General features: G+C 35.1%; 4 protein-coding genes across 6 annotated transcripts; 2 read left to right on the forward strand and 2 right to left on the reverse strand.

Annotated features, from left to right (window-relative positions):
• Window positions 1-1,921: 1,921 nt before the first annotated feature.
• On the reverse strand, window positions 1,922-7,923 carry LOC25488107 (uncharacterized). 3 transcript variants are annotated; one of them, XR_003009659.2, is made up of 3 exons: window positions 6,348-7,923; window positions 2,892-3,980; window positions 1,922-2,428 (listed from the first exon to the last, which is right to left on the reverse strand). XR_003009659.2 is itself a non-coding variant. In XM_039830439.1 (2 exons), exon 1 carries the CDS (start codon window positions 7,526-7,528, stop codon window positions 6,359-6,361), a length of 1,170 nt encoding a protein of 389 aa, XP_039686373.1. In that variant the 5' UTR covers window positions 7,529-7,923; the 3' UTR covers window positions 1,922-2,431; window positions 6,350-6,358. The 3 variants fall into 3 exon arrangements, 2 of the variants coding, with proteins under 2 accessions (XP_039686373.1, XP_013463220.1); XM_039830439.1 differs by lacking the exon at window positions 2,892-3,980 and having other exon boundaries at window positions 1,922-2,431; window positions 6,350-7,923; XM_013607766.3 differs by lacking the exon at window positions 2,892-3,980.
• Window positions 7,924-12,684: 4,761 nt separating this feature from the next.
• On the reverse strand, window positions 12,685-14,408 carry LOC25488108 (uncharacterized). Its single transcript, XM_013607767.2, has one exon. The coding sequence runs from the start codon at window positions 14,360-14,362 to the stop codon at window positions 13,184-13,186; it is 1,179 nt and encodes a 392-aa protein (XP_013463221.2). The 5' UTR covers window positions 14,363-14,408; the 3' UTR covers window positions 12,685-13,183.
• A 1,208-nt stretch (window positions 14,409-15,616) lies between these two features.
• On the forward strand, window positions 15,617-18,276 carry LOC25488109 (pentatricopeptide repeat-containing protein At5g50990). Its single transcript, XM_039830440.1, has 2 exons — window positions 15,617-18,099; window positions 18,196-18,276. The coding sequence occupies exon 1, from the start codon at window positions 15,887-15,889 to the stop codon at window positions 17,396-17,398; it is 1,512 nt and encodes a 503-aa protein (XP_039686374.1). The 5' UTR covers window positions 15,617-15,886; the 3' UTR covers window positions 17,399-18,099; window positions 18,196-18,276.
• A 2,937-nt stretch (window positions 18,277-21,213) lies between these two features.
• LOC25488110 (probable 3-ketoacyl-CoA synthase 21) lies at window positions 21,214-22,866 on the forward strand. The gene has a single exon (XM_013607770.3). It carries the CDS (start codon window positions 21,386-21,388, stop codon window positions 22,751-22,753), a length of 1,368 nt encoding a protein of 455 aa, XP_013463224.1. The 5' UTR covers window positions 21,214-21,385; the 3' UTR covers window positions 22,754-22,866.
• The last annotated feature ends 1,341 nt before the right edge of the window (window positions 22,867-24,207 follow it).

Below are 24,207 nucleotides of genomic sequence, written 5' to 3' on the forward strand. Positions count from 1 at the left end.
TAGTATGAGGATTGCAGGTGATGCCAAAGGCGTGTTTACACATTAACATTGATAAAGGAAAGTGGCTCAACACAGAATTCTAATTTTTGAACATGAACGCCAACAATATTTCCCGTATCATACACCTAACTTTTCTACATGATATAAGGTGACAAATTGGTGAAATGGAATTTGCAAAGAAACTATACACCTAATATCTCTATACAAGTTGGAAGTGTAGATTAGCAAATCTAGTTTTAGTTGTGGAACACAATGCAAGTAAAAAAGAACAATGACAAATCTACAATGTACAAAGCAACAAGTCGTAGTCACATGCTATTAAAAACCAGACAATTAAGTCGGTTTCTATTTAACAAAATCGTTTTTCAAAGGTTGCAAATTAGATGTGACTTGTGAGGAATCCTTTTGATTGGGAAGGATATTGAAGAATCTTTTGTTCTTTGGTTATGGATTAATCATTTTAGGTTTAAATATGGTAACTACACACACTATTATTGCACCTGAGTTTCTGTCTTTCCAGTTGTCTTTTCTTGATGATTAAGACATACTATAAGTTTTTATGTTTACCTCCACTTTATACAAATTTGTTCTGATGAGAAACTACATATTTATAATATGAATGCATGAATCAATTTTAACTGATGTATCTTCTTGCGACCACACTTTGTCTTGAATGGTTCGAGTCTTGTAATTTTTGAGTTTAACAAATTATAGCATGTTCTTTTTGATTTAGATTTGTTGCATTTTATTAGTTTCTTATTTGTTTAAAGGGACATGCCGTTATCTTCAATTGTTTAACCATATTAAGGAATAGCAAATCAGTTAACAACCTTGGCGACCGAACTTAAAACGTATTTCTGGATCTTATCTAGTTTAGAGTCTGTGCTAGACTGTTGTTTTGAAAGAAAGAACCACAATCTTTGTTCCACTGCTCACCATGGTGTTGTTTGGTGAGGTCGCAGTATAATTGAATTTAAACAAGGACCGTCTTGGGAAATCAGGAGTGTAAACTCCATTAGATTGTCCAAAGAAATGAGATTGAAGAAGTGTTGTGTTTGAGAGTGAGAATGATACATTGTTTACTGATGCTGCAATCATTGTTCCACTGGGTTCCTGAGAAGTTTGGTTGTTCTGACAAGGAATATTAGACATGTGTTAAACATCATGTCTAATAATCATATTTGATAGTTGTAACTATTTTGGTTGGCTTTGTATGGTTGGTCACAACTAACACATTTTTTTAAGACTTTCAACAATTATATTTGCTCAACTGGCATAGTCTACTTTCATTCCCCAGGTAATTAACAAGTATACAAGCCTAAAAACTATGAGAAAAAGATGCATAGAGAAATTCAATGTTCAATCAAAATCAATATCCAATTAACGAAATCTATCAAAAAGGTTAACTTTAAGCACCAAAATTGGTTCATTTTTCTTCTTGAAATTGGTTATCTATAGTTATAGTTCTGAACATTTTTCTTGCAACAATGACTTCAGTGAAGTAACTTTAAGAGTTCATTTAATTAGTACATTTTCTATATAATCTAGTCTTATTGTATCAAGTACAAGTGAGACATTGTAATGAACATTTGAATCATGTATAAAACTTTTAATTTTATATATTCAATGAATTTTTCCATTTGTTATCATGTTCAAAATTCAAATTGATGAGTCATGTTTTACATCTATGTGGAATCAATGCTGATCCCCCTCCTTTTCTTGTTCCTTACAAGACCAGTTTAGTACAATTTGTTAGAATGCTTTATCTGAAACTAGTCTTCTGCTTTCTATATCATGCTCATTTTCCACTTCTCTGCACAAGATGACACCCCACAACCAGTTTTTTTTCTTTCTTTCTTTCTTTCTTTCCACATATCTATTCCAGTGAAATATGTGAATCTAAAAGTCCACAAACATTTAATCTGAAACAAAGGAACATTAACATAAAAGAAAATTTTGGTTCAATATTCAACAAGCAAAAAGGAGGATAACACATCATCAATTAAGGCATGACAGAATTTCAAACAAAAATATAGGAGTGCATTTTTACAATCATCCCAATCCTCGTCATTATCATAACCCAATCTAAGGAACAAATTGAACAATTATCATAACCCACTGATCCAGAACCAGAAGCTTCAGCCAAGTTTCCTGTGAAGCCATATGGTTGTAAGGTCACACTTCAGCTTTAAGGTACACAGTTCGAGACTGACATCCAGAGAACCAGAAGCTTCATGACATATGAATGAGTCGTCGATATTTATTTTGTCACTTGCCAATCACATATGAAAGAAAATGGAGATGTCCATTTCCTCCCCATTTGGAGAGGATCCTAACCCCAAAAGAGTCCTGTGGCTGTTTTCAATCTATCAAGTTGTTGATCAATTACAAAACTGATGCTTCTACAGGGGACCCTTCTTTCAATGGCCTGATATAAATCAAATAAAACTTCATTATTCAGATTGAAGTTTTTATCATAATAGAATGTAATAAAGTGAAGTATTAGTCAATTTTCAATTACCAAAATAAATAACATGGTTTTATTTCCAAAGTCTAATATAAATCATTGCAGTGGTCCATATTTTCTTCATCATACAAGGTAAAGGAACTATAAAACTGAATCAGGAAGTCAGCTACTTATTCTTTACTCTTATTTCATATTTTCTTATATGCACAAAAAAACTACAATGAGAAATGGTTCCATAAAAAGCATCTGCAGCAGCAGTCACTAGTTAAATCATTCCATCATTGTCTTTGCTTCACATTTAAGCAACATGGAATAAGAACATTCATATATTTCATATTCTTCAAAGGTCAAACTAGCTCCAATCAAGTTCTGAACAAGTATTCGAATCAAATAAGGAACAAGATAACAAATTAAGGTTAAACACCTGAAAATTTGGTAAAGACATGCCAGCTTTGTCTCTTGTTTATGCAAGATTCAGTTTTTCTTCATAAAGCTTTAACAGATAAGGTAACTCCTCCTTAAACGATTTATATATGTGTCAAGGAACAACTTATCACTCATTAAAAATGGAGCAGTTAAGCTTGCATTCTTTTTTCGCAAACCTTTCTTCAGAAGATATTGCAAAACTAATGTCCTTGGTATGATACTTCTCTCAAGACTAGAACTAATAACCCTTGGTACTTTGGCAATCGCCAAAGCATCCAAATCTAACTGATTGATACAAAAGCCCATTACCAAGTATTTTATCAATGGATGCTAACATGCAATGAGGTTGCTTTCTGGATGCTTCAAGAACATCTTCATCAGACCAACCCTATTTCCTAAAGGCATCATAATTTTCTTTCCACCAGATTTTGGATAAATATGGTTTGGCAATCAATGCTATTGAGAAAGTTGACTGTGAAGGAACAAACTCTGAATCCTTGAATTCATCCACATACTCAGGCAAGTCACTTGCATAGAGTACCTTAATCGGGCTCTGAAGCAATCTTGCAATATTTGAGTTTGTTACTCCACTCTCAATCAGCACTCTGATGTTATGCACCCCATACGACTTTTTCCAAAGAAAGTTGGATTGTAATTCAACAAAGCATAAGTGTCTGTCAGGTTGCAACAAACCAATTCGTAGGTTAGGACTAATTGATTTTTCATGCTTGCTTTCAGGATGGTGGTGGGGTTCTTACTGACAAGCTAAAGAATGTCAGAGTAAGTGGCACCTTTGAGTATAAAAAATTGAAACTTGGGCAACACTCTTTCGGAAGGGTTGCAGGAAAGTAGCGATGGTGCCTTTGCAATCATCTCATGTAATTGGATTTTAGAGAAACCATGGTTTGTAAAGAATGTGAGAACAGAGTAAGATTTTGGGTGGACTTGAATCAAACACAGTAGGTGGAGCAAAGGTTGGAAGCAGATTGTGGGAAGAACCCAAAATTATGGATGAGGCATCGCCAGTAGGTGGAGCTTTTTGGTTGTTAATTTATAGCAGCACCAGCGGCGAAGCTAGCAAAATTTTCTTGAGGTGGCCACATATAAAGCAAAATAAAATATTTTTTAAAATTAATAGTAAACTTTACCAATAAGCAAAAAAGTAAATCACAACAACTATTACTTATATAAAAGGCTTAATTAATGATTTGGTCCCTTAAGTTATTTGTTGGTTGCGTTTTGGTCCCATAAGTTATTAACGTTACGTTTTGGTCCCTTAACTCATACTCTGTTAGCCAAATAAATCCTTGCCGTCAACTTTTGTCATAAAATGTTAAAATTCATCACATTCATCATCAAACTCATAAAACTCACCATCTTCATCAACACCCTTCATGATCTTCATCAACAACCCAGAAAGCTCATTATCTTCATCATCTCCTTCTTCTCTCAATGACCCCAAAATCCCCAAATTATTTTTTCATATTTAAACTAATTTCAATACCCATGAACTTATATCTTAATCTCTTCTTTCCAATCCCTATTATTATTAAAAAAAAAAAAAATCAATACCTTTCACAGAATCAAGTAATTTGTTATTCTCATTGTTTTGTTCTCTCTCGCTTTGAATCATCACCAAAAAATTCCTCTCATAAAATTGTTCCAAATCCCTCTCATCAAAACTCAAAATTGTGCCATGCTCTTGCTGGAATCATTGATTTGAAGTCTTTTCTTTTTTGTAAATTTAATTTTGGGGTTTGGTAATTGAATTCTGGGTTTGTTACAAGTTTTGAAACTGATTATATTTTTTGAGATATTGGGTTTTGATTATAATTGTTGAAATTGGGGTAGCAAGCTTCTTGACTGATATTAAGTATACCTAAACATCGCTGATTCTTGAATCGAAAATGCTTTATTAGTTTGAGTATTGCTATTTGGTATGACAAATAATTATAACCAAAGGCAAGAATCACTACGTGTAAATGTTTTAAGGAGTCAACAAACTCTTAATTTGCTATTTTGCATAAAACACCAATAGACCAATCACGCGTGTTTGTATTAACTCATGTAATTGTTCTTTGTTATAAACACCATTCTCCTATTAGTTGTTGAAATTGGGGAAGAAGATGGTTTAGAAGAAATATGAAAAATTTGAGGTCAGGGGTTTGAATTTGGGGAAAATTGAATATTGATGTTTAAATTAGATTATTGGGTTTCTTGAGTTTTTTTAATTTTTCTGGTTTTGTTGATGAATCTCATGAAGGGGGTTGATGAAGATGATGAATTTTTTGGTTTGATGATGAATGTGATGAATTTCTAGATTTGATGATGAATTTTAACGGTTTTTGACAAAAGTTGACGGTAAGGATTTACTTGGCTAACAGAGTATGAGTCAAGGGACCAAAACGTAACGTTAATAACTTATGGGACCAAAACGTAACCAACAAATAACTTAATGGACCAAATCATTAATTAAGCCTATATAAAATGTACTTCATAAAATACACTTAAAGCAACAAGAATGGAATATAAAGGGTTGTAATTTACTAATTACTTATTTTTGTAGCTATAATAAAACTTGGGGTAGCCAACTATATATTATTAGGGGTAGCTAAGTATACAAATATACCTACTTATTCAATGATTTTTTTCTCTTTGGGGTAGCCATAGCCACCCCTTGAGTATGAAAGCATCCACCCCTTGAGTATGAAAGCATCCACCCCTGAGCAGCACCGACCAACATCCAACAGCTCCAGTCCTTCTGGTTGGTTTGCTTGCACTAAAGTGCCTTAAGTAGCCCTCGATGAGTCCGTTTATATCCGTCTGAGCTTTCAAAGATATATCGACCATAGGCATCTTACTTACCATCAGATACCGACAGTGTAGCAGTACGACGCTTTTATTGCTCTCCCACAACCCTGTTTTCACGGTTGAGACTGTTCGTATTTCTCTATGGTTTTGTTCTTATTGTGCGCCTTGTGAGCGCGTTTGGATCTGCGAAGGCAATTGCTCGGGTGTTCCCCTAACCCAACCCCAGGGATTGAATCAATCCACAACTATTTGCGTTTTTGGTATTTGCAAAGTAATTAAAATTGCAACTCAAACCTAAAATCAGTTCAAACACAGCAACCTAGTTCGGTATAGCTTAACTTATGCTATAAATTATTGGACTAAACAAATGGTGAAGGAGGAATGACTCTGTCACAAAAAAGTATCCATGACCATAAATGTAAGAAAAGATCAACTTTTACAAGTATTACAAGGAAATTATCAGGTATTATTACGAGTACGACCGATATACATCACAATTTTGAAAAACTATCAATCATAACAAAACCAATATTTATCTGAGTGGGAAATGAAACAAGTTAACTAATCTAGCTGCATTCACCGACTGTATGAAAAAGTATTCAAATCAAACACGGAACAAGATAACAAATTGAGACTATAATACCTGGGGGGGATTCATGACATGCCAATTTTGTCCCTGGTGTGTGCAAGATTCAGCTTTTCTTCATAGAGCTTTAAGAGATAAGATGACTCCTCCTTAAAACGTATTATGTATGTGTTAAGGAACGACTTATCAGTCATTACAAATGGAGTAGTTAAGCTTGCATTCTTTTTCCGCAAACCTTTCTTTAGAAGATATTGCACAACTGAGGCCCTAGGTATGATAGTTTTCTGGAGACTACAACTAATAACCCTTGGCACTTTGGCAATGGCCATAGCATCCCAACCCAACTGATTGACCCAAAAGTTCATCAGTAAATTAATTTTATCAATGGATGCTAACATACAATGAGGATCCTTTCTAAATGCTTCACCAATATCTTCATCAGACCAGCCCCATTTCTTAAAGGTGTCGACTTTCTCTTTCCATAGGGTTTTGTTTATAGTTGTTTTGGCAAGCAGCGCTATAACAAAAGATGCTTTTGAAGGATTAAACCTCAAATCCTTTAATTCCTCCACCAACATTGGTATGTCACTTGTCCGGAATACCTGACTCCAGTCCCGAAGCAATCTTGCCATGTTTGAGTCGGTCACTCCATTCTCAATTAGCAATCTGATATTAGATGACACGTTACTCTGTCGAAAGAGATGTGAATTCCGAATTACACAAGCAATAGTGTCATGGTGAGATTGCAAGAATCTATAAACCAATTCGTACGTTGGGACTAAAACATTTTCCAGGCTTCCAGCAAGAACCAAAGGGCTCTTACTGACAAGGTTAACAATGTCAGAGTTAGAAGCACCTTTGGAGAGAAAAAATTGAAACTTTGGCAACACCCTTTTGGAGGGGTCGCAGGAAAGTAGCCATGGTGCCTTGATAATCATATGACATAATTGGGAGTCAGAGAAACCATGACTTCTAAAGAAACTGAGAACAGAATCAGGTTTTTGAGCAGTGTTGAAACGAACATTGTAAGAGGAGAAGAGTTTAGAAGCAAATTGTGGGGTGAAGCCAAAATTATGGATGAGATAGGACACAACAAATGAAGGTGAATCTGAAGTTTTAGTGCAGAAATGCAAAGAAAATGGTAATGAGGAATGTTGAAAAGGATTAGGGTTTGGGGATTGTGGGGAAGTTAATCCCTTGATATAATAGATTAGGGTTCTTCTATTGAACTTGAACATGACGATAAATCAAATATTGAAAGGGATGAAGATGAATAACTTGTTACCTTCAAATTCAATCTCTTCCTCCGCCAGCGAATATTTGGTTCATCTGAGTGAGGTGGCTTCACGGCGGATGCGACGGCGGGTTTCAGAAAATGCAGAATCTCATGTCTATTTTTTGTCAAAGGAATGGAGTACGTGATCTAAGAAAAGGTAATGCCATTGAATGTGTAACTGACTACTGTAGTCAAAGTAGGAGTGAATAGGCAAATAGCATCTCCGAAATCGTAGAATATTGCAATTATCCTTCTGGAATTTGAGGGAGAAAAACAAACACCTCTCAAATTTGTAAATTGAAGTTGGTCCCTTCGTCTATTTTCTCTGTTAAAATTGATGATGTGTCCGTTAAATGATCATGTGTTAGATGAATAGTGACGCGGATATTTATCTATAATTCTAGGGGTATTTGCCCATTTTTTGAAATTTCACGAGGTATTTGCCACTTTTTGAATTCACCATTTTTCTATAGAATCATATTTTGCAACATATATTTTTCCCCCACCATATAATATAACCTTACTTCATGGAAATGAATATGTATTCATTGTTCGTCTAAAATAATTATGTGTGCATATTATTTGAAGTGTATAATAGAATTGTTGTGTGTTTTCTTTCTTTTGAACAAATTAGTTGGTTCATGTATGTATTATTGGTCTAAAATGATTGTGTATCATTGAATGGAAATAAATTTATGGGGTAAACTGCGGTCTAATAAATGTATGTTGACATAAGAGATGAGATGCTATAATTTAAGCATCTCTTAGAAGGAGAAGAGTGTAATATGGATAGTTGAAAATTGAAATAATAATTTGAATCTTAGAAGTTAGAAGAATTACTTACAAATCTAAAAGAGAGGTAATATGGATAGTTGGAAATTGAAATAATAATTCAGTAGAGGTACATTAAATAATTTGAATCTTATTTGCCATACATCAAATGAAACATATCCATTACTGTATTTCCATACCCTTTTCAAGTAAAAGCACTTCTCACATCTTATTTCCATAAGCTAAAAAATAAGTTTGTCTCGAAAGTCTAATAAAAATCATTGCATTATTCCATGTTTTTTCATCAAACAAGCTACAGATCCTCAATTCTAATCCAACAAAGCATCCATTAAAAAATACAACTCTTTTTTTTTTTTTTTCTCTTTCTGACAAGCTAAAATGAGATTATATTAACAAATAAAAAGTTTTGCTCCCTAGCACAATGAGTGCAAAGAGAAGCAAAACAAAGTTACATCAAAAAGTCCTGAAGAGTAATGTTATAAATGAAAAATAAACTTCGGCCAATCCCCAAACATGCAAGGGGATTCTGCCACCACATATGATAACCAAAGGGAAAGCACACATTTTTTGCTTTCAACCACCGAAAAGAATACATCTTCATCTTCTCCACTAATTGCACAGTCGTAATGGTTTTGTTGGTAAACAATATATGGTTCCTTTCAGTCCAAAGAACCCACATACAACATAGCCAAACCAAATGTAAGAATGACCGCCGTGGAGTATATGCAATTGAAGAATGAACAAATTGATAAAAATGATCCGTAACCTGTTGGGGATCCACTGAATACACACCAATCCAAGACTTAATATGCTTCCAAAGATCACCAAAAATAGTACAATGAATTATTAAATGATCTATGGTTTCCTGTTCACCACATCCTGAGACACATAGTTGATTTTCATTAGTAATAACACCGCGCCGCACCAAATTATCCTTTGTCGGCCATCTATTGTGAAAGAGTCGCCAAGCGCAGATAGACACTTTCAAAGGAACACTCTTATGCCAAGGAGCATCCGCAGTGACATCATAGCTGTGTATCTCCTGCCTCATAAGCATATGATACACACCACGAACTGTGTAGCCAACTCCAATATTCGGACACCAAATGTAGACATCCGCCTCAGATTCCTGCAACGTAATGTTAGAAAGCAAGTTCCTGATCTCCAACACTAGATCCTCCTCCCAAGCTAACAATCTACGCCTCCACCTCCAGGCCCCCCATCTACGCCCCACCCTTGTGCATCGATAAGTCATAAAACCTCTTAAATCTCTCCATAAACGTGACCGCCCCCATCCAACAGCCGGACCAAAAATAAGTAATAAAACCATTACCAAGATGAAATGAAATGCTTTCTTCAAACTAACTACCACCCTCAACACCTATCCCCCCTCGGATTCTAACAATATCCTTCCACTACGCCGACCCCCACCTATCTCCCTCTCTAATCCGCCCCCTCTCTTCTCCATAACGGGACAACAAAACCTTATACAACAACCCACTTCTATCCACTAAACACCTCCAACACCATTTACCAAGAAGAGCTATATTAAACTCTCTCAATCCCCTTACCCCCAAACCTCCAACAGCCTTTACTCATGCAAATAGAATTCCAATCCACCCAAGCAACTTTCCTATTATCCTCACTCCCACCCCAAAAAAAATTAATTAAAATAGATTCAATAGAAGAGATTATACTTGCGGGATTCAACACTGCAATAGTGTCTTTGTGTGATTGCAAGAATCTATAAAGCAATTCATAGGTTGGGACTATATGATTATTCAGGCTTGGAGACAAGACTATAGGAGTCTTAGTGACAAGGTTAACAATGTCAGAGTTAGAAGCACCTTTGGAGAGAAAAAATTGAAACTTTGCTAACACCCTTTTGGAGGGATCGCAAGAAAGCAGCCGCGACATCTTGGGAATCATATGGCGTAGTTGGGATTCAGAGAAACCATAGTTTCTAAAGAATGTGAGAACAGATTCAGGTTTTTGGGTGGTCTTGAAACGAAGACGGTGAGCGGAACAGAGTTTGGAAGCAAATTGTGGGGTAAACCCAAAATTGTGAATGAGGTAAGAGGCTGCAAATGAGGTTGAATTTGAAGTGTTGGTGCAGAAATGTAGAGAAAATGTTAGTAATGATGGGAAAAGAGGGTTAGGGTTTGGGGCTGGTAAGAAAGTTAAGGCCTTGAGATAGAGAGAAGGTCTATATCGGGGATGGATATTCAACATTTAAACAATTTAAAAAGCAAAACTGAAAGAAAAGTAAAGCATATGAATTTGAGAAATGTGAGAATTTGATTGCACAAAATAAATGGGGAAAACATTGTTCATTACCTTACCTTTGAGTTCGAAACGAAATGTAAAGATGGAAGTTGTAGAACAAAATGGACGACCTGGGATAACAAGCGGTGTTGTGAAGAGAAGAATTAGCACCAGTATTAGGGTATTTAGGTCATTTTATCATATTTTAGTTTAGGCTAAATTACATCCGAGATCTTTAAGTTTAAGGTTTGTAACAAATTGGTTTGGTCACACAGTCCTTTAAGTTTGTAAATGTTTTCAATTTAGTCATTTTATTAACCAAACGTTACAAAACAATGATGCAGCAGTTAAGTTTATGATGTAGCAGTTAATGAAAACGATGGACATTAGATGTAAGTTTTCATCAAAGGAAGAGTTTAAGGAAGCTTTTATCAATTATTTTGTGTATAGTGACTTCAATTTGAGTTTCATAAAGAATGAAAATTAGAGGTTCAGAGTTGGTTCCAAGAAGAATAGTTGTTTTTGGATTGTTTTATATTCTAAGATGTATGATGAGGATACATGTCACAACATACACTTAACTGCCATATGATTACATAATTGTTTTTGTAACATTTGCTTAATAGAAGGACTAAATTGAAAACGTTTAAAAACTTAAAGGGTTTATGTGTGAACAAGATAACTTAAAAATCAATTTGTTACGAACCTCAAAGTTAAAGACTTATGTGTGACAAAAATAACTTAAAGGACCTATCTATTACAAACATCAAACTTAAATGACACCTGATGTAATTTAGCCTTTATTTTAGTAGATAGTCAAAATGTAAAATAACCATCAAAATTGACGCACCGGTTAAGGGACATGGGTTTGAAAAACATTTTTAAAATTTTTAGAAAATCGACTATACACATCTTTAAAGACATAATTACTATGTGCTCCCTACGTCCTTTTTTATAAGAGGCAAATGAGTCGATAAAAGTTGATGTATTTGTTTTATATTATGAACCAAATACATAAACTTTTGTTGACTCATTTGTCTCTTATTAAAAAGACAAGAAGGAGTATATGATTCAATAGGAAGTGTTCTTAGGACATTTAAGCTTTGTTTACGAGTTTAGAGCGGTAGGGAAATGAGAAGTTTGAAAAAAATGAAAGAACAAGTAGTAGAAATATATGACATTGAGAGAAGACTTTGCGGGATTATTTTTCTTCATAATATAAAATCATCATCATTTAAGAAACTAAAAAATTGTATTAGAATAAAGTTTTGGAGGGTTTACATAATTTTTTCAAATTTAATCTATGTTGTTATAATATTCTTAGAATTAAAAATATATTAACCATAAACATTGATTTATCATTCTTTAAAAAATTACCCTTTCCTTCAATTTCCAACCCTCCAAAGTTCTACCTTCCTCCCATTCAAAAAATTACTTTATAAAATGTGATTTTTTTTTTAAGGGGGTGATAATACCAACACTGTTAGGTTGGACACGTGATATTTTTTAATAGTTATATTTTTCTATTTGAAATATAAGTATATAACTAATAGGAGAAGAGGCAAGTATTTCTCCAACTTATCCGAAGGTAAGAAATAAGAATGTATAATTGCTCACCATAGACAGCCATATCCCTTCTACTTTCACATACTTACCCAGTGTAATATGAGTTCTACCATAGAAATTATCATACAACTCAATGAAAGTGGATGGTGATGCTAATTGCCTATATTCTTTCAGCACAGTCAATCAAACAACAATCCTGGTCCATAAAAATAATACATAACACCTATGCACACAAGACACAGTCAAAATTCAATGTAAAACAGTAGGTGAAGTCTTCCCATATGAAGGGGAATACCTTTTCTTTTCAGTTTTTAATAACAGGAGAAAATATTTGGTCAAAAAAGATATTATCCCAAATGGAATGATGAAAGAAAACAATGGATCAATGAGCCTTATTAGCTCAAGAGTCATGACATCAATGTTGAATCTCATTGTACATCAGTAACAGAAACTACACAAAATCTTTAGAAGAAGAAATCATTGCAGCAGTCCATATTTTCTTCACTAATGCTCAAAAACCTTTAAAATATTTCAAATCACAAGCCAAAGCCAACAGTTGAGATTCGTGAAACTAATAACTAAGTATCCACCCCAATACACACTCAAAATACAAGGATGAAGGATGATTGATGAATATTTCTAGCAAAGGTAGCAATAGCAGCATAAACATTCAGCTAAGCTAGGTTACAAATAAGCATTGGATATTAAAGAATTTGTACTTGTGCTTCAATAATTTATAAGCATCAAGTAGCTGACACACATTGCAAGTTCACAACTGTAATGAAAATTGAAGAATACAACTATGAACAAGTGCTCCAAGTTCTACCCCATCATAATGAAATAACTCAGTTAAATTAATTGCAACTTAGACAGGTTTAACACAAGTACTTGAATATGGGATGAAGAAACATTAAGATGTTGAATTACACAAAATGTGTGCTTAGAAGTTAACCATTCAACAGCTTCCAGATGCTAGACCGTCCTCCCTGATTTTTCAAACACCCATTTTTTCTAGGTATAACTTTAACAAATCATCGCTTTCCTCCTTAAAACACTGCACATACTTTTCAAGAAACACATTTTCATTAACACCAAATGGAGTAGACAATTCAATATTCTTTTCAATCAAACCTTTGGAGATCAAATACGAAACAACACAAGCCCTCGGAACGATCCTATTCTCCAAACTATATGAAAAAACCTCCGGCCTTTTGACAAGAGCCGAAGAATCCCAACCCAACTCATTGACCCAAAATCTCATCACTTTATTAATTTTCTCCGTGGATGCTAACATACACAATGGTCGCTTCCTAAACGCTTCAAGAACCATTTCATCAGACCAACCCCATTTCTTAAAGACAACAACTTTCGCATCCCAACGAGATTTCGACATGGCCCTTTTGGCTAACAATGCTTGACAAAAATTCACATTGGTAGGATCATCAAACCCCATCTCCTTAACCAAATCCAAAGCATTCCTCATATCGTAAGTCAATAATATAGACGGTCTTCTAAGCAATAAAAAAGTGATATTTGAGTGAATGACTCCATCATCAAGTAACATCTTAACATTTCTAATAAAATGAAAATGACCAAAGAAATGTTTACAATGAAGTATACGTTCAATAACTTTCTCATTAGAAGGAAGGAACATTCTTACCGATTCAAATGTAGGGATTATACTATTCTCAAGACTAGAACCAAGAATTCTAGGGCTTCTTGTAACTATCTCCACAATATCAATATTTGAAGCACCTTTTGAGGTTAAAAATTCAAACTTTGGCAAAACCCTTTTGTAGGGGTCACATTTAAGAATGTCGGGTGCTTGTCTAATGATGTTTTTTATCTGAGAATCAGAGAAACCGTAGTTTCTGAAAACAGCGATAACTGAATCGGGTTTTCGGGAAGTGTCGAATTGAACTAGTTTTGAAGCTTTTGAAGCGGTTTCTGATGAGAAACCGAAATTGGTAATGAGATATGAAACTGTGAATTGGGTTTGTTGTGAAGTGGTTGAGGAGTTGTGGTTCAATGAGAGGGTTGAAAGAGAAGAAATGGATTTTGGGGTTGAAATGGGCACTGTTGTGATTGGATTTAGGCTGTGAAAGAAGGGTTTAAAGCTTAAGGATTTCAACATTGGAGAGTTCCAAGATTTGTTGTGCGTCTGAAACATCATGATTGAAAGTGACTTCGATCGATTTACTAGAAGACAACAATTGACAGTGAAAGTGAAAAGTTATGTTTGTAGAACCATTTGTAATAATTTTTTCTTATTACCTTTTTTTTTTTTTTTTTTTTTTACTTTCGCACCGGTTTCCGACCCACCAATGGTAGACGACTAATCCGGCTCATGCGTAGAGACATGCGCACTGGTCAAGTGTTGTTCCCCCGGAGAATCGAACCCGATATTCCCCGAATACGTCCTTGGAAAGATCTCCTTGTCACTGGAGCCCAAACAACTTGGTTATTTTTTCTATTACTTTTCATCCAGAAGAAAAGAGAAAGAAAAAAAAAAATTTGTCTTGAATGATTGTTCAGGTATCACTACTCCATTGAATAAGCACCTCCATCGTAACATTCGAGTGCATGTGAACAATGGTGGTTATTGAAGCACTCTCTCACTTCATTTTTTGTAATGATGTATAATTATTTGTCGAACCTATTTAATAATTTCTTTTAAGGTGTTGGGTTGGAGAAAATTTATGTTTATCAAATATTATCATAAAATGAGTGATGTCGACATAAATAGACCAATTCGATATCAACTTTATCTAAATTCGATAGCCTTCATAAGAGATTTTGAGTTTACTAGTGTATATCTCGAACTAGTCCTCATCATCTGTTTATACTTTCATATATTTAACCAACAAGAAAGTTGAGATCGATTTGAAATGGAGAACGATGATACAATTTCATAGAAGACGGAGGGTCGTGGTAGTAGACTTCAGAGCATTGGTGTGGTCGGGAAAATTTTAGGGTGGCACCGTGATGGGTGCAAAACGTTCTTGCTAAGAACTCTAACCTAGCCAACGATGAGCCATTTACAAGGCCTTGTTGGTTGTGTATGAGGTAGGACGATTGTGAACGAGATTATGGTTAGCTACTGAACCTTATATATAGAAAATATTTTGCTTCCTTGCTTGCTCGCTCTTAAATCTTCCCTTAAGGTCGGCTCTGCATTGCTCCCCAAGTCAGGAGCGTATAGAACTCAAATGATTAGTTCTTTAGATCGCCATTGCACTTAAGTGGCAATGAGGGTATCAATTGAGTACCTAGCCTAGTCCAAAAACTTTTATATAATTTCGACATTCTCGAGGAATGTCATTTAATATTACATATTACGTATTAACATACAACTATTTTCTATAAGGGATAAACGGGTCAGCAAAAGTTGATGTATTTGCTTCGTAATATAGATCAAAACACATCACATAAACATTTAGGTGGTTTAGTCACAAAGCAACGAGGTCGAGGATGATGATCAAGTCACAATGGTCACTCTTAAAACACGGAGCTAACATGTTTGGCTCCATATATGAATCTTGCCTCACCATTACTGTTCCTTTCTCACATTCTTTCACATCTCTTTGTTCATTTTACTACTAATAATCTTCAAAATTCACATTTTAAGGGGACAAAGAAAATTGCTTCTTTTACATTACAAAATCATTGATTCCCTCGTTCAAATTGATTCGTTCCTATGTCACATTGTAGGATTTTCCACCACATTCTCAAACGCTGTAAAGCTTCTAAGAATTCCAAAACCGTTGCTAAAACTCACGCAAGGATCATTATACTTGGTTATGCCACATACCCATCTCTTGTAGCATCTCTAATATCAACCTATGCACATTGTCAGCAACCTAACATAGCCCATCATGTGTTTTCCAGGGTTATGAATTTGTTCAACATGAATTTGGTGATTGAAAGCCTAGTGAAATCTGGGGAATGTGATATTGCCAAGAAGGTGTTTGATAAAATGCCTGTTCGAGATGTTGTTACTTGGAACACTGTCATTGGAGGGTATGTTAAAAATTTGCGCTTTCTTGATGCATTGAGTATTTTCCGCGTCATGTTGAAGGCCAAGGTTGAGCCGGATGGGTTTACTTTTGCTTCTGTGGTGACGGGGTGTGCACGTCTCGGTTCATTTTGTAATGCGAAGTGGGTGCATGGTTTAATGGTTGAGAAAAAGGTTGAACTTAATTATATACTCACTGCTGCGTTGGTTGACATGTATGCTAAGTGTGGTAGGGTTGATGTTTCGAAAGAGGTTTTTGAGTGTGTGGTGCGTGATCATGTTTCTGTTTGGAATGCTATGATTAATGGGTTGGCCATTCATGGACATGCTTTGGATGCAACTGTGGTTTTTTCAAGGATGGAGGTGGAAAATGTTTTGCCGGATTCTGTTACTTTTGTTGGGATTTTGAAAGGTTGCAGCCACTGTGGGTTAGTTGAGGTAGGTCGCAAGTACTTTGAAATGATGCAGAATCGATTTTTTATTCAGCCGCAGCTTAAGCATTATGGTACCATGGTTGATCTCTTGGGACGAGCAGGGCATTTGGAAGAGGCCTATTCCATGATTAAGGCGATGTCGGTGGAGCCTGATGTTGTTATTTGGAGATCACTTTTGAGTGCTTGTAGAATCCACGGAAAGAAAGAACTTGGTGAATTTGCTATTGCAAATATTTCCCGTCTTGAGAGTGGGGATTTTGTCTTGTTGTCAAACATGTATTGCTCTTTCAAGAATTGGCATGGTGCTGAGAGGGTGAGACACATGATGAAAAAGGGAGGAGTTCGTAAAAAGCGTGGTAAGAGTTGGATTGAATTGGGGGGCAGCATTCATCAATTTAATGCAGCTGATCAGTCACATGCTGAAATGAAAGCAATTTACAGGGTGCTGGAAGGTTTGATGCAGAGAGCTAAACTGGAAGGATTCACACCTTTGACAGAACTTGTTTTGATGGATGTTTCTGAAGAGGAAAAAGAGGCGAATTTAACATTTCATAGCGAGAAGCTGGCTTTGGCTTACGGAGTTCTGAAAAGTAGCCCTGGAACAAAAATCACGATTTCCAAGAACTTGCGTATTTGTCAAGACTGTCATAATTGGATTAAAATTGTCTCAAGGATATTAAACAGAGAGATAATTGTGAGAGATCGCATCCGTTTTCATCAATTTGAAGGTGGATGTTGCTCTTGTGGAGACTACTGGTAGTCACTTATGAGAGTTAATGCTTTGTTGCATTGTTGATTGGCCCTTGGCTGTTACACATTCTGATCATTTAGAGAAGAAGCTGCCAAACGTAAAGGAAAGGGATGGAACCAAAATGGGAAACTCTCTTTACAAACATCAAATTCATATCCACTTAGGTCTTTGTCATGTCTGTAAGCTTAAAAATGATAGTATGCACTATGCAATTGGCAATTGTTAATATCGTACCTTTTCTGCGTAACAATGGACAATTTGACCTGATGTTCTGCAAGCAGTAAGACCTTGAGGAGATGAAACAGAAGCAATTATTGAATGAGTCTCAGCAAGACACCAAGAAACAACATTTGCAGTGTGAGTCTCACATTGGATGAGATATGGTCTGAAAACGAGTTCATAAGTTTGAGACATCTCTCACCTTACAAGCTGGTTTTAGAGTTGAGTTAGGCCAAGCCCAAATTGAAGATAGTGAACCCATAAGGGAAAAAGATGCAACTATTGCAGTGAACCTAGAAGGACAAGTAGTTTCTACATCTGCACCTATGCCAAAGCTGAACGACTCAGTCGAATGTTTAAACAATGTAGCTGCTTCTAAATGTGCTTTTGGGTTAACTGTAATAGCTGTGCTTCTGGTTTCACTTCATGCTGACCTCCTAGTGGATCATTTCTAATACCAATTATTACAAAAAGGAACAATGGTTATGATTGTAAGCAATTATTATTTACTTTACCTTTAATATTTACAAAATAGCTACTTAGAATTATTTCTAATTTACCTATTTTTTAATTCACTTCAAATCTAGTACATGGCATTTGTGGCGATCATGCAACAGCTTTGACTGTGAGCTGGGGCAGAGCATGTTACATCAGATAGCAAACCTCGTAATATCAAGGTTTTATTTTGAGTTTTGCCTATTCAAATTAACCTTGTCTATTAAACGTTTGGACGTCATTAATCAATTTCCAGTGGATACATAAAATTGTAGTAGCCAACTCTAAAGATGGATGTCTGTAAAAATTTGGGCAACATCTGAAATTGAAATGCAGTGTTTTGACAAAATAACACAGTTCCTTTTTGCCTTTGTTGTGAGTTTGTAAAAGTCACACGAAAACAAGTTGACTGACATGTTTTATTCATCGAGTACATTTCGGTAGAAGGTATATGATTTTGCAATGCTTTGTCGAGTTACTAATTAATTGGAAAAGAGAAAAACCATTACCATTGGGAAGTGGTGAGAGTTGAGTTTCTCGTCTTAGCCTCTTAGGTTTAATAAGTTTTGTAAATTGAAAACACGAATAGAGCTGTTTCCTTCAAATGAGTCTATTTAGTTCAACTCACATTATTGTATTAATAACTTCTGGACACTTAGTTTTAGATTAAAAAATGCAAAGAGGGATGTCCCCCTCAAATCACTTGCTTGTCAGGAGAAGTGAATGAGAAGATGATCAATCCTACTTGGGTTTAGTTTGGTTTGTTTTTTTGGATCTACAAGTTGGCGTTTGTTTGAAAAGAATGAAAAATTTGAAAGGTAATATAAAAATTGAGAAAGATGGAACGACCTGTATTGACATTGCATAAAGTAATTAAGAAAATGAGTTTATCATCAAGTTTATTTTGGAACTAAAGTGTAAAAGCATCACTATAAGTTGCGAGATCCCAACCGAGCTGGCACCTCCAGTCTAACATTCATTTCCAACACCCAAGAAAATATAGACCAAAACTAAGCAACGGTTATTTGAACTGATAATTGGAAGACCCAACATGTTTCTGCCGTAGGACTCAGAGAAAGAATGTCACCAAAAACTTCGTAATGCAAAGCCTAAAAGAAGTCATTTGATCAACATAATTATGCTCACTTTAAATATTATTGCTGACAAGAAAAATATCACTTCAATAAATGAATTCGATGATCAATTTAAGACTCAAGTTAGATTCTTATGAGTTTCAATTTGATAGATTTATTGTTTTAAGTTTATACTTGCTATGCAAGAAACACATAAAGATGAACATAAGTTATGTAAAAACATTACGTATAAAATGCAGAAAAGTAACAAACAACAAAAAGTAACTGAAAATTGTATACTATAAACGTAAATGTGGTACATACTTCATTTGATCAACAACTAATGAGATGTTTATCATGTGTGAGCGGGTGTATAATATAATTTATTAGACAAGTTAACATAAGGGAAAGGAACTCCCTAAAATGGAGAAGGAATCCCTTATTTATAGCAAAAGAAAGGAATTACTCTCGATGTTTGCATGCATGTCACATGTCCTTTAACTAACTTGAAGCTTTTTATGCAAGTCTCTTTTAGTCTTTGATTTCTAACTTATGATGGTTTTCTTGACAAATTTGTAGTTGCATTAACTAACTTTCCAAAAAAAAATTGTACGCATTTGAAGAGGCAGTTATTTTGAATGTAAAAGACCCTAGTCTTCGAATGTTTCGTGAATTAGGATCTTTCGAGTGTTGTACTTGTAATCTACGAGGATGTTCCTTCGAGTGCACATACAAGATTAAACTTCTAGATTCACTAAGAGTGTGTAATTTCGAGGCATTTCTCAAGCATTCTTTACTTATCCCTGCCAACTAATTTAAAACTAGAGTTTTAAATTTTACATATAACAATGAGTAACTCTAAAATGCATGGAGTTAGTTAGAAGTAATTAAACAAGAAACTATCCTATGATTGCCAAAGGATTGTAACACCAATAAAGAGTTGGTTATACGTCATTATAGCTGATATTAATTAATTAACTTTTTTTGTTTGTAAACATTGAAATATGGTTGCACTGTCCATATGTTTTCATGTTTGTGTCTTTGGGACTCTGAATTCAATTCCAAAATACAATGTTGATTGAGAGTGGAGATCAGACATGATCAGAGGCAGGGGTTTGAAGTGTTCAATTGAACCATCTGAACTTGAAAACAAAAAAGAAGCAAATATAGTAATTTTATTAGTTGAGTTGAAACTTGTAGACAATAATCATATGTTTTTGTTGACAATGTTTACAACAATATATTCTGGACAAGAAATATACCATGCCAAAGAGGAGGGGAATTATCATATTTAAAACGATTTCATTTTGGTCCCGTAAAGAGCAAGAAATTTAATTTATTTTCAACGAAACAACTTTTAATCTCATACAGTTATTTATTTTCTATTTCTTCTTCTTTTTTCATTGAACAATCAAAATCACATAGCTTCTACATACAGTACTTTTGTCTCAAGTTAATTTTAAATCCTAAAATAAAATAAAAATAATTCACCTTCTTGCTCTTTCTTCCTCCTTATTTTTGCTGATTGTATTGTATTTTTGAATTATTTTTATTTGTTTTGTTGGTTGTATTTTCTCAGTATTACAGTGTGTGTTTTTTGGGATTTTAGGCTGTATTTGTTTGACCATTGTGTTTTAAATTTGTCAGTATCATTATGTTTTGGACTAGTTGATAGCATTGTGTTTGGTCATGTTATGTATTTTGAAAGATAACTATACCATACTAGAAAGATAAGAAATTTTAATTCACAAATCAATTTTAACATGGACAAAAAAAATTGATTAAAGTCCATAAAATCTAGCTCAACTGACGATGTCAAAATTGTTAGATCAAACACCTTCATACATGTTCGAACTCAGAATCTTATAATATGTGAGTTTCAATGGTCTTTACCACTTCATCTATAGACCCAAAAAAAAAAAAAAATTATAAACAATAAGAGCTCTTTGCGTGGGAGGAATATACATGCCAAGCTAGAAGTTACCAGGTATGATGCCTATATTTAGGAAAGCACTAAAAGAATGCTCATTTCCTTCCACATTTTTCTCTTTTCTTTTCCCATTGGACTCTCTCTTTTCATGCCAAGACATCCATCATGACCAATCTCCTCTCTTTCTAAGTACATATAATCATGACATAAAATATCAACCTCACTCGCACACCTAAAAGTGCTAGCCTAAACAAATTAAACTTCAACTAATGCCAAAAAATGGAACTTAACTCTTTGTATTCCTCATTTGAAATGCTTGCAAAACTTATGAGCACTAATGTCTCATCTAACCATTTTTTTGCAGTGCTTTTGGTAGTAGGTTTAGCAACCCTTTTCTTTGCATGTAGAAGAAAAGTGCACATTTATTTGATTGATTTTAACTGCTTTTGCCCCCCAAGTTCATATAGACTACCTAAAGCCATGTTTGAAGAGAACAACTTTTTTGATGATATGGAACAAGAAGCTATTGATTTCCAAAGCAAAATCAGTGCAAAATCTGGATTCAGTGATGAAACATCCATTCCTCCATGTCTTGCTCAAATACCTAAAAGTAAAGCTCTAACCTTTGCACTTGAAGAAGCTGAGTTAATAATGTATTCAGCAATAAAAGACCTTTTACAAAAAACCAAAATCAACCCAAAATCCATTGACATTGTAATTACTATTAGTAGCATCTTCTGTCCTACACCATCTCTTAGTTCCATGGTGGTTAACAAATTCAAGATGAGAAGCAACATCATGAGCTTTCATCTATCAGGTATGGGATGCAGTGCTGGAATTATAGCTGTTGGTCTTGCAAAAGACTTGTTGAGAGTTCATAGAAACTCATTGGCTTTAATAGTAAGCACAGAGACACTTAGTTTAAATTGGTACACAGGTAAAGTTCCATCTATGCTACTAACTAATTGTCTATTCAGAATGGGAGGATCAGCTATACTGATGTCAAGCAGGGTTCAAGATAAGCATAAGGCAAAGTATGAGCTAAAACATATTGCTAGAACAATCAATGCATATGATGATCAATCTTATGCATGTGTATACCAGGATGTGGATCCAGATAACAAACTAGGTGTATCGATATCGAAGAACATAGTCAATGTTTGTGGAGATGTGTTGAAGAAAAATATTGCTTCATTGGGACCATTGGTTTTACCATGGAGGGAGCAATTCTTATATGTCGTTTCAATTATTTATCACAAACTTTGGAGTAGAAGAAGAAGAACAAGCATATATACTCCGAAATTCAATAGGGCTTTTGAGCATTTCTGCATACATTCAGGAGGAAGAGCTGTTATACAAGCCATTGAGAAAAATTTGAAGCTAAGGAGAGAGGATGTTGAACCATCAAAAATGACTCTGTACAGATTTGGAAACACTTCATCTTCTTCAATTTGGTATGAGTTGTCATACATTGAAGCAAAAGGGAGGATGAAATGTGGAGATAGGGTGTGGCAAATTGCCTTTGGAAGTGGATTCAAGTGTAACAGTGCAGTGTGGAAATGTTTAGGTGACGTGAAGCCTGATACCACCACTGCGTGGAGAGACACTATTCACTCATACCCAGTAGATATTTTGGGAACAAACTGATACAAAGTATGAACATTGTGTTGTGCTTGATCTTTGTTTGACTTTCATAAATGTGTACTAAAATATTGTAGCTCTGCATAAATGATTTAGATTGTAATATAATTATGGAGGTATTATTTTTTGTTAAAAATATCATTTATAAATGATTTATTTTGTTAGATGTTGAAAAACAAAAATCAAAACTCATACAATGTATTCAAAAAAAAAAAAAAAAGGAATTCGGATTATATAATTCAAACGAAGATATTTTTGGAATTTAGTAGGGCGGATGAAAGGAGTGAGGGTGAAAAAAGAAATAGTAGTAAAAAAAAATGACAATAGTAACTGATGATTACCCTAACAGTCAATCCCGTCTCCTCCGATTCTTATTCTGAAACCCCAAACCCTAACAGTCTCAACCAAACGCTAAACCCCCATTCTCAAACAATCATGGCTGATGAATTAATAGCTGATGATTTTCGTCTTGAAGATTACCAGTCGGTATGTCGAGACTTACCTAATGAGGATCGCCAATATATTGATTACTAGGGTCGACGGCTCGTTGTAAGAGTCACCTCCGATTCTGAAATTGTTAATCAATGGGTGAATGTAATACATAGATGTTGGACCTTGGACGGAATTTGCAGTTAACCCCAACACTCCAAACCGATTATCGGTGCGGTTTTCGGCTAGTAAACGGTCTGGAATTACAACTGCAGCTGCAGCTACCTTGACGTTATCGCACTGTTCACATATTCTGATATACGTGATTCCTAGTTTTGAGCCTATCCCTGAAGAACTCGATCGTCTATTACGTGACCATCGGATCAAGTTCTTGGGAATGATGACCGATTATCAACGAACCCTACTACGCAATTCAAGAGTTGTTGTTCGTTGTTCAGTGATATATCTGTTCAACGAACTCCCACATGAAGATAGGACGGAATCCATGGAGTTTATTATCCGTAAGCATGATGATTTGTTGTATCGATTTCCTAACGGATTGATCGAGGTAGGTGATGTTGGAATGTCAGATGACGATATTTTTACATCCTCTCTACTGACTTTGGCACTTGAAGATGTTTACGTGAGGTTGTTTTCTGTTCGCTATGTTTCTCTCACCAGTACGAAGGTTCATGTACATTATGTTTAATACATTCTCCAGGCTGCGACTTTCGGTAGAGCGTCAGTTATATACATGTCTCGTCGAGCTACTGCGCAAAGCTGGTTGGAGGATTAACTTGAGTTGCCGCCGGGTAAGAAGATGGACTTCGGTTCTTTTGTTGCAAAGAAGACCAACGATCTAAGGCCGGCCGACTCTTATTAGCTTATCAGTTGGTAACAGGGTCTTGATATATAGGTTGAGTGACCTTGCTTCAAATGATGCATCGAATTTGTGGTCTGTTCTGGATGGAGATAGACATGTTCTTCTATGTGTAACGCCCTATTTTATTTATTTAATTATTTTATTGAGT

This window comes from Medicago truncatula, chromosome 2 (assembly GCF_003473485.1).
Source record: "Medicago truncatula cultivar Jemalong A17 chromosome 2, MtrunA17r5.0-ANR, whole genome shotgun sequence".
In the NCBI taxonomy this organism is placed as follows: domain Eukaryota; kingdom Viridiplantae; phylum Streptophyta; class Magnoliopsida; order Fabales; family Fabaceae; genus Medicago; species Medicago truncatula.